The sequence below is a fragment of the Daucus carota genome, chromosome 1, assembly GCF_001625215.2.
Source record: "Daucus carota subsp. sativus chromosome 1, DH1 v3.0, whole genome shotgun sequence".
NCBI lineage: Eukaryota > Viridiplantae > Streptophyta > Magnoliopsida > Apiales > Apiaceae > Daucus > Daucus carota.
In genome coordinates, this window is record NC_030381.2 from 32758107 (window position 1) to 32776914 (window position 18808).

The window sequence follows — 18808 nt, forward strand, 5'->3', positions numbered from 1 at the left end:
AAACAGCCTAAACACCACCTGGACTTTCTATCGTGTGGCATAATTTGATATTATACATCAGCAAATTTAAAAGAGAAATTACTATATATCATTATACTCTGACCAAATGACGGTAAACGAAAAGCAACGTAACAAGCAAATAAACATGACGACATAAGAAAACAGAAATAGACAAATATAATATTAAAAAAATAAAAAAAATCTGGCTTCGTTGTACCCTCCTGTTGGAAATATGAATGCACTGTTATCAAAGTTTCCCTTCATACTGGAAATTGAGTTTGTAATCATGTTGCAAAGTAGCCAGAGAGCTTCTACAAGGACCTTCTGCGCAACACCAAAATTCAAAGATATTGAATAAGCATCAAACTTGACAAAATAAGATCTAACCATTTAAAAAAACTTTAAACTTTAAAATCCAAGTTTTCTTGCCTCCGAATACAGTATGCATGCGCTGAAGATCATCTGCTGAGCAAGCATCTATTAAAGCGTAGATACCTGGTCTCAGGGCTTCATCAATATCCCTGAAAATTCAACTTTGTTACTCAGACTGAGGAAAATATTTTCAATGAGCATTTAGTAATGAGGGCAGATGATTGTAGCATAATGCTGGGTGTGTACCTTCTAATGCCCATTTTACAGGGACCACCTCCTGAATAAATCAATATGTAACCGGATAATAAGTGAACACAGGAACCTAGAACATCCTTTTGTTGTCGTACCTGTAAATTAAGGAACAATTAGCAATGACTTAATTGAGTAGAATCTTCAGAGCAAACTCTATGTTTTGCAATGGCAACTGCTTTCATCAACTACGTATTATATGCAGCGTTTTTAGTTTTAATTACAATCATACCAGGATTTATTCAGAAGAACAAACAAAGAGACTTAATTAACCTAAATGCAATACATGACCATAAAGTAATGGAAAGATGAGAATTTCATGACTAAGTAGCATATAGAAGGAGGTAGCAAGGATATTCAGGATACAAGGTTCGAAAATTTCACAACTGATTACAAAGGTATGCTCCTTTGCTCTGGATCATGAAATCTTTTAAGAGAATAGCAATTAAAAGGAAATAACTGAGACCATCAAAGAAAGTATTATCTAGCCTAGCCATACAAAACACAAATTTATCAATCTGGTGGTATCAAATAGTATCTAATTCGGCTACCTGCCTACTATTACTAACCACCTAGGACACCTGATTCAGTTAAGACGAGAGCTTTGGACTCATATTGATTAGCATAGCATGCATGGATATGGATGTTAAGATTCAATTAATTTGGAGGGGGGGGGGGGGGGGGTAAATCATCTGTTCATGTGGTCTTTACTAATTTATGCACATATTCAGGAAACATAAATAATCAAGTCATGATGCATACACTGATAAAAATAGAACAAAAATGGCAGAAGGCAGAAATATACAGAAAACAACGGCAACATTATAGATTGAAATGATTAATATATACAATTTTCTTTTGAAAGAAAGTAAATCATATATAACTAAAATTGCAACTATTTCCTATCCGTATGCATCCATGCTGCATCAACGTATCTGTATCACCAAAGGTGAATAGATGCAAAATTATTTGCAACTTCTCATAAATCGACTATAAATCACAACAAAAAGCTTGTAAATGTGATTAATTTCGTACCATTAATACATGTTATATATAGACACACACCTCTTCGTAATTTCTTCTGAGGAAATGAGCTCACTTAATTTCTCCTTCCAGTTTCCAAGCAAAGTAGTCTTTTGTAGTAGCTGGATCAACATCTACCGTTTCCAAGCAACAAAGTAAAATGTGTACAGCACCTTCAAGTAAAGCACTGCAATGCTGACTCTCAGTACAATGAGAAATTAACACAGGAAAACTATTAATGTGACTATTTGTTTGGGATAAATCGGAAACTATTACTTTTATGTAACAGGACATAAATTAAAGGCTAGTAGGTTACAGATTTCTGTTTAGCAAATTGTTTTGATAAATGGCTGTAAAATAAAGATAGAGAAAAATCATCATGGACCAGTAATTAGAAAGATATCATGCCTTTTCTGATGCCTAAGAACAGTACAAAGGAATCGGCAACATGCAGCATAAAGTTCTATCATAAATTTTCGATCTATGGCACAAGTATCCCTGATTTTTAAGATCTCACTGCCAATTGAATCTGGAACTAGCGTAGATGAAGCATTAGCTTTGGAAACTTTATGCTTAAGTATATTTTGAAAAAGTCCTCCAGATATGCGCAGTGACAGTGAAACATAGCCATCCACTTCAGCCAGGGTATGTTTTCCAAAAACTCTGGTCAGTACTTCAATAATCATAAGCACAACAGATCCTGAATCAGGAGTGGCATCTGCACTATAAGGAATAGTATTGGCAAAGAACAAACTCGGCCCTTGCAGATGCAGGATTATGTTGAACAGACAAGAAACTATATTCCGAATGTGTTTTTTTACCACGGGCAGACACTTTCTTCCTACAAAGCAGATGAGTACTAAGAAATTTGCACGCTTTGTAAACAATTAAATGAGAAACACAACTGACACAGACATACAGCAAATGGTATACTCTGATAGCTGATGACAGACACTCTGGTAACAGTGTATAATACTTTCTTCTCTGCAATTGTTTCGGATTTTAAATTTCCAGATTTAACTAAACATGATAAGTACAAACCATGATAAGAACTATCCTTGGTCATTTCCTGGTTGTAAAATAGGAGTTATCAGTTATATAATATGTCTCTCATACATATGGATTTTCCTCTTATGCCCGTTTCTACAGAAATATAAGGACTCGTCGTGACTGTTATCTCAAGGACTCAGCTAAATAAGATTCCTTTGCAGTTCACATTGTATCAGATCTGACTGTTAATTCAGCCCTTGGAACCTTCAATTATATTTACTTGTAACAAGCTAGGCATGAATGATATACATGCTCCCTTTGCATAGGAGTTTATGACTCAAGTAGTAAATAATCAAGTAACAGAACATTATCATTAATTATCAATCAGTCGTGAACTGCGAATTATCAAGGACATCGTGTTATACACTTACATGAAGGCTTCTTACTTGCTAAATATATATTCTCGGTTCAGGAAAACCATGACTCAAACTTATCAATAAAATTCGAGAAGATTTAGAATAATGAAATATATGCCATGTGTTACTTCAAATATCTATGCCATTTTGACGTAATAATGACTCGTACATATTCCTACATAAAAAGGAAAGAAAAATAGGAGACACCTCTGGAAATGTTTAATCTGCTCGTCGTATGGTATGCCTGACAATCTTATTTTTCTAGATGGTACAAGTAATCATTCATATTATGCAAGAACAAGATCTCATTATAGATGAATGACAACATAAAATTACGAAAATGATAACTAAGTGACAAAGGATGCTAGTACGATATTACCTTTAACATGTTCCAGAACCAAATCCAAGCAATAACACCAGCTGCAACAGTTGAGGAAATCTTGCCTCCCTCTAAATTTCCAGCACATATTTGATAGTTTGACTCTGACCCTTTATGTAATCCAATTACAGCTCTCTCAATTGCCTTGATTGTATATTTCAAACGTAGCACAGGAGTGTTCTCAACCAAAACTCTGAATGACATTCCTAAATTTGCTTTCAATTCATTTAGGGAGTGTCGGCCATATGAGGATTCACTTATTTTGGTTTGCTCATCCACAGTCTTGATACTTGACTCGGTCTCATGAGATGCTAAAGTGGCTTCTTTTCCCTGTAAGGCAATGCATTTTCCTAGGGCCCTCAGGTGCATATTATTGAGCATATTATATATTTCTTTGGTCAAGGTGGCTTCACCATTGGTCTAGGTGGCTTCATCTTTGGTCAAGGTGGCTTCATCTCTGGTCGAGGTGGTCGAGGAGGTCGAGGTGGCTTCATCTTTGGTCGAGGTGGCTTCATCTTTGGTCAAGGTGGTTTCAGCTGTGTACAACTGCCTCCCTAACTCTTCAATAAATTTGGCAATACCATCCAGCCAAACAAAACAAAGTTCATGAGGCAACTCAACCATATCTGCAAACTCCAGCAACAAAACCTCAGCCATACCAACAAAAGTCGGATTCCAGCTTGCTGAAAGAAACTCGCTCTTGATAGTATGTAGATTAATCCTTAAAATTGCTGAATAAGCAATAAATAGCTGTCTGAGAAAATATGCTGCTTCAAGATGTTCACCTCTTAAAAACCTCAATAATATAGATTTCTTCAGATATTGTTGCTGAAACTTAATCCTTGTAAAAAAACTAGCCCTGTCATCATGTTTCCGTAGAACACTTTGTCTTATGTTAGACTTGTCATTCATCTTGAATGCTAAATGATCCTTTGCATTTTGAGAAATTTGTTGCTTCACATTATAGTCAGGATCATTACCATACCCTTTGCTAGAAGACACCTTCAGAAGCAACACATCATCATGATCCTTTTCAAGAAACATAATGTTTATGAAGTCACTTATAAATTCAGCATATGCGTCGATGTGAGTACGAATTCTCAAGAAAGGATCACATTTCAATTTTAATGACTTCGATTTGAATTCACATCTTTCCCCACCTATTTCATCTAAAGCAGATGCTAGCCCCCACAAAAATCCCTGGATGCAAGAAATGGTGGGAGAAATTTTTTCCATTTCTTGCACTGTACAACTTTTCACGTCTTTACTAGAAAGGGTTTCCTTTAGAGAAATAAGTGACTTACGTGCCTGCTCCACAAGTGATTCAGCGATACTGACTATAGTGTCAAGACATAAATCAGGTATTTCTTCACAAGGTTCGTTAGAGTGCTAATAACATGCTTAAATTGATCTCTGCTGAATCTTAGAAACATGTATGATGTGTGGTCCATCAAGGATAAGATCAATGCTTTTGATTGGGAAGCACAATCATCCAGAAACATGTGCTGAAGCTCAACCACTGCTGATAGTGACATTGAAAGCCATGAAGTTGGAAATGAATTCTCATGATGAATGCAAGTAGAAATATCACGAATAGGTTTCATCCTCTCTTCATATACCATTGTTAGCTTATTAAGGGCCTTCCGACATAACACAAACAATCTGAAGAGCTCATGAGATTCATGGCGTTGTAATGCACTAGAAAACTTTATTAGACTTCCGAGTAGAAGCCTGGAAGGTGAGATGCAAATTGTCAATGTAACATATGTAAATTGAGATAAAAAATAACAAATTTGAAAGCCTAGCATATTATTCAGACTGTAAAGGAGCAACTAGACCCCCAATATGCATCTGTCTTCTTTTAAAAAAACCATTTCGGCCAACACAGATAGGAACCTAGAATTCCACCACTTCACACCATATACTTTTTCCTTTTAACATAATATTAAGCCTAAGGCACCTGTGTCCATTTTTCTCATTTAAGTAACCATACCATATGTTTGTACAATTATTGACAATGATTATTTACAACTCTAGATGAAAGATTTAGAACAAGAAAACAGTAAGATGTTAGGAAGGGAATGAAAATCCTGAAGTTGGAAAACCTACAGCATACAGTTCCAAAGTTCTAATAGCAGTCTGAATTAGCATGAAAAATGGAATGAACCAACATTATCAATCTACCAAAATAGCCATATGCACACTTAAGCTAATAACAAATACAAAGTATTTTTAATTTTTTTTTGAAATTAACAGATATAAAGTTGTTTGTTGACAAATACTTAAATACAATTTCAGATGAACAATCAACATCATAATATATAATCATTGCTTATGATAGGTGAAATGCATATGTGTGTTCTACATACAGTATAGGGGGAGTACCTTTCAAGATTGATAATACAATTTGTATAATCTGATAAAGATTCCGTCTTTAAATATCCTTTTGGCATCCAACATATAAGCTTCAGCAGACTTTGGCAATCTTCAATCTTGATTTTAAATAGGTGCAGCTTATCAGATGAATAAGAAAATGGCTCTGCCACCAATAAATAGTTTTGCACGGCATCAATGTTACTTAAAGCAACATTTGAACTTTCAGAAGAATTTGATAAGACCAACCAGTCAGGTAGTGCATTCAAATAAATTTCACTATCCTAAATATTGGTGATACTGAATTCTTCAAAATTTTGAATAAACTTGATGCCATGTGCCTGCAAACAAACTATAACAGACAATATGAATATCTCACATTGCAAGTAGTTTAGTGTTATATATAGGAAGCTAAAAAAACATATATGATAAAATATTAGGACAAACACAATACTGAGATTCTAATGCAATGATGGTTTCAAATAGAGGGACGGTTGTATACCCCCAAAAACACATAATACATAATAGCCGCTCATCAATGTAGCTTAAAATCTTTCCTAGTAGTTGCTCACGAAGTACCAATTTTTTATTTTGTGTGTGTGTGTGGTGGTGGTGGTGGTGGGGGTGGGGTCATCACACTAACATGTTAGTCTTATTTTTTTATAATTAACCTTCAGTTGGAGACATGAGCAAAAGGGCTCAACTACTAGTCAAATTCCTAGAGGTTATAACACTTTGGATATATGTATGGCTCAGAGCTTATACTGAGAAGTCTAGATATGTCAAAAATTACAAGCAATGGTTAATAATATTACAAGCTAGACATTGCACCATGTTATCTTCAAAGCCATACACACAGAAGTTGGGTAATTTAGGAAGGGCCTTGGCCCCTAGCAACCGTGTTTACCTCACCCTCTACTTGCATTAAGCATATAAACAAGTAATAACACAAAACTATATGCATATCCTTCAAATCTATAAATCGACTTACACTTTGTTCATATAGAGCAGTATTTCTGAAAAGTTCAACTGAAATTTGATTTGGCCTAATCGTCTTCATATGTCCATGTTTATCGAAAACGTGCTCTCCAGAGACACTAAAATTGTTCTTTGAACTAGGAAGAGAACTTTGAATCAAGAGCGAAAGAAAATCCTTCAGCTTATCCTGAGCAGGATAGGCACACCAAACATCAATATTCTGGCAAACAATCCACCAGATTGCCGTAGGCAATGACTTTTTATTCATAGAACTAATACTGAAATCCCATTCATCATTATTAGGTAAACTTTGGACAGACAATTCAGTGTCTTTGACATCATTAGCTATTAGCTGATTTTTGTCTAATGGGATGTATTCCACCAGAAAACTGGTCAACTCTTGTGCTTCATGCATCAAATTGGAAACTTCTTCATCGTTATTGATTATCAAATCGGAAACTTGTTGTTCCTGTTTTTTTGATTTTTTTGTACTGTGAATATTTGTTAGATTTAATCAGCCTGTTCAAATCAACAAGCCTCTGGAAAGTCATGGTAATCAATACATAAATCAGGGAGGGGTAATCTGCAGAGGAATTTCGATTGCAAATACGTAAAACCTCTTTTATTGTGTAAGGAAGAGAAGCCGCAGGCTGGACAATCCAAGAAAAATAGCCTTTATCTTTTTTACTCGTCCTCACCAGCCAGGAGTCACCCATACTTCTTAACATATTTCTTGATATAGCCGGGGGCACAAGGCTCAGTACCTGCCGATTTAAGCTTTTGGAAGACATATACAGACGAAAGAACACAACCACCCAGGGTGGACATACAAACATGCTTGCATTCATCTTCCATAGTGATAGTTCTCCCTGTCAATGTCGACATGAAGGAATAAACACTGTCTGACTGTACCCCAACCAGACACTGCATATTAGGGCGGATTTCTCCAATCAGATCTTTTACAGTAACTCCGACTAGTGTACTATTGCCAGTGGTAGCAGTAACTGAATCTAGAATTAGCGAATACAATTCAGATAAACTCCTTCCAAGAACTTCTGCTTTTAGCTTAAAGCACGGAAAACTACAATTATCTGAACCTAGCTCACCAGGTTTAGTTCTAGCATTTGTTGAACAATCACCTTCCATCCAAACAAGAGACTCAGAAACATCTGCTGTAAGCAGTTGTATAAATCCACTCACTTGCCCTTCTGGTATGAACTTAATAGCATTATAAATTGAAAGTCTAAACTCATGAGAGCATAATACTATCCTCAAAATTTTGGCACGTTCTTCACAATATACTGATGGTTTCCACACATTTGAATAGCACATCTGACCATCTCCAACAGATAACAATCCTCTGACGGCTTTACACAGTGTAAATACTGCAATATTGACCTACACCATTTCAAAGGGTAAGATATAAGATCAAACTTTTAATGACCATTCTATTGCATGTTTTTTGAAATAGGTACTTAGAAGAAGCGAGATTGTTGGGAGGTAGGCCAACTTCCCAGTGGAACCTATAGTTTGACTGCACAACTTTTACAATCTTTCTAAAGTAAATTCCAGGTAAATCTATTTAAATTTGCGTTATCTGCTACACTACCATTGTTCTGGTTGTCCACAGTTTAAATTTCAAAACTTTCGGTAGATACCCTTGAAAACTCAATTAATTTGTAAAGTTGCGTATATGTCCAATCTCTTTATCATATGTTAGCAGAATCAATCAGCACTAGGCAACTTCCCCCCCCCCCCCCCCCCCCCCCCCCCCCCCCCCCCGACTCGCATTCCACACTGAATAAAAAGAACTCCCACTCGCTTTCCACACTGAATAAAAAGAAAAGTAAGCAAGAACAACAATATACAGAGAGAACCATAAGATGGTTGGTTCATATACATTTGGGAAATAGCTTGATGGAATACAACAAAGTGTCACCAATACAACAAAAAAATTCCCGTAGCTATCAGCAATTAGCTAAGAAAAAAGAGACCATAACTTAAACAATATCTGTATATGTCCACATGCACAGATTCTCTGATTAAAGATGGTAGAAAATGCAGTTATATGCTAGTTTCAGTCTGAATATTCTAGGTTTCAAAACATGACACATGCAAATACTAAAGTCGGACAAACAGCTAATATTTTCTGCCATGTGTTCATCTAGATTTTTAAAAATTAAAAAATTGAAAGAAAATATATAAAGTTAACAAACTAACCTGGCGAAGTTCACTATATAGGCTAATAACCTGGACTCCAAGTTGAATTATCCCTGGAATTAACAAGGACTGTTCTGACTTATCCATTACCAAGTGACCAGAGGCCCCATGTGAGATCATCATAAGCCACAAGCTTTCCAATTCATCTCCAAAAACCTCCCATTCAATTTCTAATAAGCACTTAAAGGTAGAAATAAGATCCTTATCAATTAGGACTATAACCTCTTTATGTATCCTCTCATCTGAATCGATCAATGATGGAAATATGTGTTCAATTCTGGCAGACAAGGCCTGAATAGTGCCATAAGCCATTTTTAGGAAATTAAGAAAGGCTCCGTCAGAGGTATCCTCTATGCGTACATACACATTTTCATGTATAAAGCTAACAAGTAGTTTATTTACTGATTTAATGGTGCAATGAGCAGTTGACAGAAAAGGTCCAACTTCCGATTCATCTTGAAGTTTAGTACGAATCTCTCCAAGAAGAGGTTCCATCAACTGTATAAAGAAATTGAAAAGCAACTTCCTAGTGTCTGGATTTAAACCACTTGCAGTATGACTCCCCACTATACCGGCGCTGCCCCTTTTAGAAGAAACTGTGGCAATTTGACCAATATTAGATCCATCTTGCAACTGCCCAGATCCTCTAACTCCAACTACAATTAATTCCTTTTGCTTTTTTATACAGTCAACATACGAACGGAAAAGCTCCCCGATATTATTACCTAATGGCAATGCATTGGTCCCAATCATAATCTCATAAACTTTATCAAAGAAGTGTCTGTGATAACTTTTAACAACCACCTTTGAATTCCGTATCTTTTGATAATCAGAAGACATCACATACTTGTTCAGACTTTGTAAACTCATAAATCCATCAATGTGAATAGGGTGGAACAACCCTTGGGACAAAATTTGTTTAATTAACTTCCATAAATTACCTTTCCATCCACAATCACTTGAGTGTGGATGCAAGACATCTAAAATGTACAATAAAAGCTCCAGAAGATTCTCTAGGATCTTGTTAAAACCCTCCTTTCCGGTTGGATGAAGCTTCAAATAATTGGTATATGGCTCGATCACTACGCATGAGAAGTGCAAGACAAAAACACCAATCTGACAATCCTCCCGTTTGTCTTGTAGAATTTCCCGAATCAGAGTGAGGACCGACTTAACTGTCGAAACCCATAAATTCATATCTTTCTTTGCAATCCCGCCATGGGACACGAAAATACAAGAAACTCAATAAAGTACAATATTGTAGAAATCCAATACATGGCTTTGAAAGGCTTCGGAGAGGCGGGAGGATACATCACTCACAATGCACTAAATAACCTGTAATAAGTCCTTTTTGAAGCTCAGGGAAACCTTATGCTTTATAGACTGGTCCAAACAAAACCTCAAGATTTCCCAGCATCTATGATCCAAACACAAGCCCTCCTTGGAAATCAACAACAACTGAATCCAATTGTTTACGAAAACTACTAGCCGTGAAATCCCGACAATCTGTTTGTTACTTTCGGATTCACTAACTCTGTACTTGACATAATTTTATGCAAGTTCGATCTTCCTGCATTCGAATTTTGGTTATAGTTGAAATTAAAATTTCAGTAACTTTATAATCAAAATTTATAATCAATCAAGCAACCACATAGAAAGTTAAATTTGACCTTTGAGCATCAATGTTTTTCTTCTCTGCCTCCTGAAGAGATAAAACAAGCCGTAAATTACTCCAAGGAGACTCCAACAACTCTTCTTCACATAATTTATCATTAGATAATTCACCACGAGATTTCTTTTGTTTTAATTCATATCTATCATTCGCACTACTATCGATTTTTCTTTTCTTGTCTATTTTTTCCTCTTCCTCCATTGCTAAGTCTATTGCTAACCAACACAATTTAGAGGGGATATTGGATTGGGATTTTAAAGCATTTTTTTGCATTCATGAAATCCGAGGGTATTCGATTGATATTGTTTGAAATCTATTAAAATCTTGGGGTATTCAATTGGGATTTTAAACTATGCTACAAAATCTAGTGGTATTCAATTGGAATTTTAAATTATGCTTTAAAATCCGATGGTATTCAATTGGGATTGTTTAAAATCCATTAAAATCTGATGGTATTCAAATGCTGATGGATTTTTTTTCATTTAATAAAATGATGGATTTTGTGGCATTCTTCAGTGTATTTTAAATTTTTTGAAATCTCACCAAATTCAATGGGATTTTGAAGCATTGTACCTAAATCCTATCAACTCTGCGACATTTCATTAAGAATCCGCAAAAAATCAAAATCCCATACAATCCATTAAAATCCATAGACTAAAAACAATGTATTAAAATCCCAATCGAATACACCCCCGTTAGTCTCCCTAGGGTTTTTGCGCGGGAATTGTGTGTGTAAATGGTGAGCCCATCCATCAAAAATGGCTGTATAGTTGAGTACCAGAGTGGGCCATATATTTATTTATTTATCTGTGCTTGATATTTTCAATATAAAAATTGATGTTATGTTATTTGAAAATTCATTTTAGTTAAAGTTAATTACTACATTTTACATTTTTTAAAATAATAATTTAAAAAAAATATACACTGAATTTCGGAAAAAACATAATTTTTAACTCATAATTTTTTTAATCAAATTAGTATACATAAACTTTGACAATTTTCAACCAAAATTCGCAGGTTGTTTACGTTGTTTTTTGAGACTTTTATAAAACATAATGTTTTCTTAATTTATTTTGTGAATAAAAATTTAAACATCAAAATTTTATTCTCGAATTTTTTTAAAATAAGTACTATATATGAAACTATACTTTATGAGAGGCTCTCAAAATACGTGCCAAAATAACGTAAATAAATTATTGGGATAGATCGTCCTAGTCTGGTCCCATCATTTTTATTACTCTCCTTTATCTTGTTATTTATATTTCAATTATAATTTTCAATATTATGAAGATTAATTTTAATAAAATATAATAATACATGATAGCTAAAAAGATGACTGAACTCATGACCAACTTGTAATTGGAACACTGAACTCAAAAAGTTTGCAAATAGATCACAGAATTAAATTTAACTCACAGTCAACTCATTGTACCGATAAAAACTTGCATTTAGGTTACTGCGTCATTAAGTATTGTTTGACTTTAAAGGAGTCCGTTAAAAAAAATAAAAAAATTGAAAAAATATGAAAATTCGAATTTTTTAAAAACTTATGAAAACTTAAAAAAATCTTAAACTTTTGAAAAAACTTAAGAAAATATGTAGTTTTTTAAAACATACGAAAGATGTAAAAACTTCGAAAAAATCTAAAAATTTTGAAAATTTAAAAATTTGAAAAATATGGAGATTTGGAAAAAATTCTAAAAATTTTTAATTTCAAAAAATTAGGTATATTTTTTGAATTTCCAGATTTTTTCGGTTTTTTAAAATTTTAAGATTTTTTTCGAAATTTTTATATTTTTTCATATTTTTCTGAAAAACAATATTTTCTTAAAAAATTCCAAAATTTTCAGATTTTTTAGGTTTTCAGAATTTTTAAAAAAATTAATCAAATTTTTTTTCAAAGTTTTTATAATTTTTATTTTTCTTTAACGGATTCCGTTAAAGTCAATTGATACTTAACGGCACAAATGACCTAAATGCAAGGTTTTTATTAGTTCAGTGAGTTGACTGCAAGTTAAATTTAGTTCTGTGATCTATTTGCAAACTTTTTGAGTTCAATGACTCAGCTGCAAGTTAATTGGTCATGAGTTCAGTGATCTTTTTGCCAATTAACCCGTTTTGAATCATGTTAAGTATAATAATCTATCGAGATAACTCTAATTTTTGAGCTTATATATATATATATAATATTGTAGATAATAAAATAAATAATATTTTTTAATATTGCATTGTTACTAGTTTTTTTAATTTATAATACCTATGTAAAAGAGTTTGTTATTCTTATAAAATGTATAAAATAAGGAGTATTTTTGATCCAAAGATGCATTATAATTATTATAACATATAAGCCTACTGAAATGTTCCTTCTCATGGATATCAATACCAATAGTCTAATTAAAAATATTTTTTTTTGATTTTGATAAATATTATAGAATGTTTATAATTATTATAATAACCTTTAACTATTGACTAGTTACACAATTACAAACAAACAAAAGATACTAAAATGAATCAAAATAGGTGGCTTTTGTTTTTTTTACTCGGATTATATTTAATTATAATGGCGAATGCGTGAAAACATCTTATACGCATACACCAAATACGAGTACTAGTCTCCAATTTAATAACACAGTACCATTTACGCAACGGTTTTCAAACCCAACCCCGCTAGGCCTTATCACGACCTCCAACCTATCATTTATTACTATTTTGCACACCGTCGCGACAAAGTCAACATCGTCGCCACAAACCAGTTTAACAACACCGCTACACTAGTTCAATTGAAACCTCTGATTAACACTGTCGTAATTTATCATGCCCACCAACCACCCCACCATCACACACTCACACATTACATACTCCTCAATTCTAACAAACTAAACGTCACTGCCACCATACCTTCATACCGACGCCGACAACAGCTGCACAACACCAATGCCACTCTATTCATCACCATACACCCACACGAATATATACAGGCCATTCCAAATCATAACCCAATTGATACATAACTTCAATTTCATCCACGGAATCTAGAACCCAACCCACTTTTCCTCTACAACTTGATCCATGTATGCATTAAAAGGGGCATTTGCTTGTGTATATGAAGAAGATTTATAATAATCTCTATTTTACATCTAAGAAATCCAAGTAGTATTAGGTAGAAAGGGAGTTGTAACCGACTCTCGGTATTTTGGGCAAGTAATATTAAAACTTTAGTCAAGGCCATTTTCTCATCATACAGTTGAGAACTGAAACCAAGTATAACATGATTAATAGATATCTAGACCTAAGTTAAAGTTGATTTAAATTTAATTTGAATGGTTATAATAAATAGTCTTTAATGTAAGTTGATGCAAAATGTGTAATAAATTTTAACTCATATGACTTGTATATTATTTTAAGAAATTAATATTTTTCAAAATCTTAACATAGTTAAATATTTCAATCTAGAATATATTCTAATTTGATTCCCAACGCCTCATTGAATTTATAATAAAAATATTTTTTTTGTTGATAACATGTTTTATGTAGTACAAATGATGGATTTGAAATAACATAATCTTAGCTTTCATTTCAAATTATCAAATTTATACCAATATTTGAGTGTTTTAAATTTTAAATGAAATTCAAATGCCAATTCTTTTGTTTATCCAAACATATATGTTATTTGATCAAATATAAAAATTTCAAATAAAATTCATATTTCCGAAAAGACAATATGATAATTTCAAGAAAAGTACATGGATTGGGTAGGCAAAAAACTTAAAATATTTATATATCAAATGATATATGATCATTTTTCATTTTATTACATTTGTATTATACTCACTCTAATTGATAAACTTAGTTAAATATCTTAAAATAATTTCAAGAAGATTATTCTATTTACGATAATCTTCTATATTTTCACACATATGATAGGTCGTGTTTGAAGATTGGTTGAATACAAACTATTAAAATTCAAATTCTTTTAGCTAATAGCTATAACAATTGACGTGTAGCAATGTAAAAATGAAGACTATGTTTACAACATTAATTTATCATTAATCTTGAATGCGACAACAATTTGGAAATGAATATCCAGCTCTAAGTGTTTTACTTAGAGATAGAGGTTTGAACAATCAAGTTTACGAATGAATGAGAATGATATTTATGTAATCCAGTGAATTATAAAGTAACCTAAATACATTTTATTTTAAGGAATACAATCTCCTTAGATTTTGATCTTTCAAACTTCTTGCAAGATAACCATTTATCTTATGTTTATTAACAATTATCGTAATCTTGACAGGCTCAGCCGTCAATTCCTTTGAGTTTCATAACATCTTATGACTCTGGCGTGGACTTGTTACATCAACATCCTTGTCCAAATTTGACTGGAATTCAATGACTTCACTCCTATGGCAGTAGATTCGATCATGTACACTTCTACTTTTATGTTTATGTTGTGTACTTTTATGTTTATGTTGTGTTTGGTTGGGGTGAATGGAATGGAAAGGAATGGAATGAGTAAAAATAAAAGGAAATTTGGTATGATAAAATTTGGGTAGAAAATAGGCATGATAAGGAATGGATCATTCCTTCACAAAATGGAGAGTTTGAGCTTTAGTTAAGGGTGATAAGAATAGAATGGTGGAAGGAATGAAATTACTATACATTCCACTAAATTATAGTTCAAATCTCATTTCATTCCTTTCATTTTCATTCACCCCAACCAAACACAACATTAAAGCGGCTCTCAAACTTCTCTGCCAAGGATGATGTTCACAAGCTTTCACTGGAAAGCCGGATAAATGGTATCTTGGTCCATCTTGGCCTACTTAATGTTGGCCCTAAGAGGTTGATATCTTACTCATTATCTTTAAAAATATGATTCATTCAAATATTAATAAATATATAATATCAATTTTGTACATATTTAACCTATGTTTGTTATATTTAGTTCAATTTTGTACATATTTAACGTATGTTTGTTATATTTAACCTATATGTGGACAATTCAAAAGATAAGGGCAATGAATCTTAAAGCCTAGTGTGCTATAGTTGGCCCCAGTGTGAAATTCTAATTATTTATTATATAAAACAAATTATAGAAAAATTGACAAGGAAAATGGCCTTAAGGCCTAGTCGCCTAAGTATGAAATCTTAAATCATTTATTTTAAAAATGTGATTTTTTAGAAAATTTTGGTTATTAATACAATTCAACTTATTTTGTACATTTTATTATTTTTTGGTATATATGAAAAGATAGAAGAATCTTTTATTATAATAAATTATTTTTCCTTTTCTTTTCATCTTACATAAAGAATTGGAATATAATATTCAATCAAATATAAAACTTTCATGACCAAAAAGGAAAAAGAATTTTCCTTCCTTATTCTAAATCAGATATTCTAAAAACTTCAGAAAATTTGAAAACACTCTCCACAACTCTCCACCTTATATAAGTATACACATAATTCACTAATTCGTCACAGCTATACCTATCTCCACCATATTATACAATTCAATATTACAAGTATTCAACTAAACATAATTTTATGGCGGCCACACCAAACAACAGACCGGTGGATTTCTATGTCATTCAAGGAACCAGAGAAGTTATCAGGGGTAAGTTTACAAGTCTGTGGGCATAGTCTTTGTTAAATTGATGATTTGGGTTGTTTTTCTTAGACAAATATAGATTTGGTCACATACTGAATTACATGCAAGATATTGTGCTTTAGTTTTCTGGAATGACAGAACTTGGACAGCTGATAAGAACATGTTAGAAAGGGCTAATTATCCAAATCGTCACACCAGTAAAATATTTATAATGCTTATAAAAGGATTCACTTCTAATTTTTGGTTTAGTGACCGAAGTGATTCTTTTAGTTAATTATTTTGGGTTCTTCCTCAACTAAAATTTCTGTATTTTTGTTCCTTATGCAGCCGGAGATTGCGTGTTTATGAAATCATTATCTGCACCTAGTTCTGTAGCTCGGGTAGAAAAATTACAAGCTGACAGACATAGTAACGTTGAATTTGAGCTAAGATGGTACTACAAGCCCGAACATACTCTAGGTAGAAGAAGATCATTTCATGGTGAAAAAGAGTTATTCATGTCTGACCACTTTGACACTCGGGATGCAACCATTATCACAGGAAAGTGCAATATATATTCAGTAGATCAATATGCCAGACTAAAACATGTTGGTCCCGAAGATTTTTATAGTCGTTTCCAATACCAACATGTTTATGGAATTATGACTCCTGTTCGTGTTAAAGTGTGAGTTCTTATTGTCCTCTTTCAAGATACATTAATTCGAAATTTTCATATTTAAAAGGATAATAAAACTCACACACGTCTTCAATTTTCCGGAATCCTGTCTATTATAGTGAAGTACATATATAAATATGATTCAATGACATGGTTCGTAATTTCTTCTGCATGAATTCCTAAATTAGGTTTTGCAAATGTGAGTTGCCGTATAATCCCGATGAATTAACGCTACCATGTTCTACCTGCGATGATAGGTACGTCCCAGTTTCCATCTTTTAAAATTCTTGAATGTCGATATGTTTATATCAAATTATATTAAGTGCTAGCACCTGATCATAATACTTTATATATGCTTGTAGGTTTCATCCTATGTGTATAGGAATGACTCTTGAGCAAATAAAAAAGCTAACTCATTATATTTGTGATGAGTGCTCTTATGATGATTGCTCAACATCTTCCGAGTATCCCCTGGTATGTTAAAAGCCTTATAATTTTTCCAGGAACTTAGACGTGCTATTTGAAAATCAATATATCCGTTTTTAATTCCTTATTGATTTATGGTTAAAGGTCCTATATTATCATATAATGGTACAAATTAAGCTATATTGATATGTAGTTTGTTTGATTGATTGACTAGGCCATGATGGATGCCAATAAGAATGTCACAGCTGCCTCTAGCAAAATAAGTTCATCAGCATCTTCCACATCAGTAAAAGGTGTGAAGAGAGCTTGTAGTGAATTAGACACTCTTGTGGAAGAGGAAGAAGAGGCACTTGGTGACCGGGAGGAAGGAATGGATGAAAATGAAGTGTGAAGAAACAAAGAAGGTCCAAGATAAAGGCTCAAGCACAAAATTTTGAACTGGGAAATAAATAAATTTTATGGACAAAATTATGCGTTCCTATCCCCAACGTCAAAGAACAAAAGTTACCTGTACATCTCATTATATTTAATTATCAACACCATCTTGTTATTATTTATCTTCAATTTATTTTTTGCATATTGTTTAATGATAAAATTGGCCTAGTTACATGCACAATATTTCATTCAAATCAAATAAAGTTTTCTTTTGCTTATCAGTAAAATTGTAATCTACTTATCCCTAATCACTAAATTTTCTAGTAATCTAGAAATTAATAATTGTTTGTTATTTTTTAGCATCCAAAATGAATAACCAATTTATTTTTCTTAACAAATACGACATTTAATTTTAAAATTATATAATTTAATTTTTCACCCATGTTAATTATATTATAGCAATTAAGAACATCTATTAAGTGAGTGAAGATAGATGGTTAAGACTAAATGATAATTGTTAATTAACTTACAATCACATATGCAAGCTAATTTTAATGTAACTCAAAGTGCCGAACAAGCTCAATGTATATGAAATGAAAAAATATAAACAAAAATAATATAAAGCTATTTTCATTACATATTTCGTAAATGTATTAATTATGTATATTCTTCTCTAAAATGAAACGGTGTGATGCAATCAAAATATTTCAACACAAGCTTTCACTAGAAAGCGATAATATAATAAAGGGCATCATGGCCCACTTGGCTAATGTTCTCCTAAGAGGTTGGTATCTTACTCGTTACCTTTGAGAAAAGGATTCATTAAAAGGTTTTAGTAAGAAATATATAATATCAATTTTGTACACATTTTACCAATAATTGTTACTTTATTTAATATGTTGAATTTATTTTTTTCAATTATTTTAATGGTTTGATGACTTTCATGAATTTTTTTTTATAGATTCTAACCATATATATTCATTTTTATTCCATCTACAAACTTTTATTACCAAATAAAGGGTTTATTATTCTTACAAAATATGAAATTTACTTGGTGATTTTATGTCATTAT

The 18808-nt window shown here is 32.7% G+C and overlaps 2 protein-coding genes across 4 annotated transcripts; one reads left to right on the forward strand and one right to left on the reverse strand.

Moving 5' to 3' along the window:
- Positions 1-35: 35 nt before the first annotated feature.
- On the reverse strand, positions 36-10899 carry LOC108221196 (uncharacterized). 3 transcript variants are annotated; one of them, XM_064080259.1, is made up of 9 exons: positions 10671-10899; positions 9001-10570; positions 6794-8178; positions 5815-6154; positions 3430-5160; positions 1687-2485; positions 619-719; positions 430-521; positions 36-324 (listed from the first exon to the last, which is right to left on the reverse strand). In XM_064080259.1, the coding sequence occupies exons 2-3, from the start codon at positions 10195-10197 to the stop codon at positions 7489-7491; spliced, it is 1887 nt and encodes a 628-aa protein (XP_063936329.1). In that variant the 5' UTR covers positions 10198-10570; positions 10671-10899; the 3' UTR covers positions 36-324; positions 430-521; positions 619-719; positions 1687-2485; positions 3430-5160; positions 5815-6154; positions 6794-7488. The 3 variants fall into 3 exon arrangements, with proteins under 3 accessions (XP_063936329.1, XP_063936335.1, XP_063936336.1); XM_064080265.1 differs by having other exon boundaries at positions 9001-10899; XM_064080266.1 differs by lacking the exons at positions 36-324; positions 430-521; positions 619-719; positions 1687-2485 and having other exon boundaries at positions 3429-5160.
- Positions 10900-16216: 5317 nt separating this feature from the next.
- On the forward strand, positions 16217-17752 carry LOC135149919 (chromatin remodeling protein EBS-like). Its single transcript, XM_064086062.1, has 5 exons — positions 16217-16286; positions 16608-16944; positions 17124-17192; positions 17298-17409; positions 17576-17752. The coding sequence occupies exons 1-5, from the start codon at positions 16217-16219 to the stop codon at positions 17750-17752; spliced, it is 765 nt and encodes a 254-aa protein (XP_063942132.1).
- The last annotated feature ends 1056 nt before the right edge of the window (positions 17753-18808 follow it).

Bases quoted from the DNA above. Each gene is read 5' to 3' on its own strand.
- LOC135149919 (XM_064086062.1), top strand. From the start codon at position 16,217: ATGGCGGCCACACCAAACAACAGACCGGTGGATTTCTATGTCATTCAA. The intron at 16,287-16,607 runs GTAAGTTTACAA...TTCCTTATGCAG, and splicing joins AACCAGAGAAGTTATCAGGG to CCGGAGATTGCGTGTTTATG. The intron at 17,193-17,297 runs GTACGTCCCAGT...ATATGCTTGTAG, and splicing joins TGTTCTACCTGCGATGATAG to GTTTCATCCTATGTGTATAG.
- LOC108221196 (XM_064080259.1), bottom strand. From the start codon at position 10,197: ATGAATTTATGGGTTTCGACAGTTAAGTCGGTCCTCACTCTGATTCGG. The intron at 8,179-9,000 runs GTTAGTTTGTTA...GAAATGGTGTAG, and splicing joins TATATAGTGAACTTCGCCAG to GTCAATATTGCAGTATTTAC.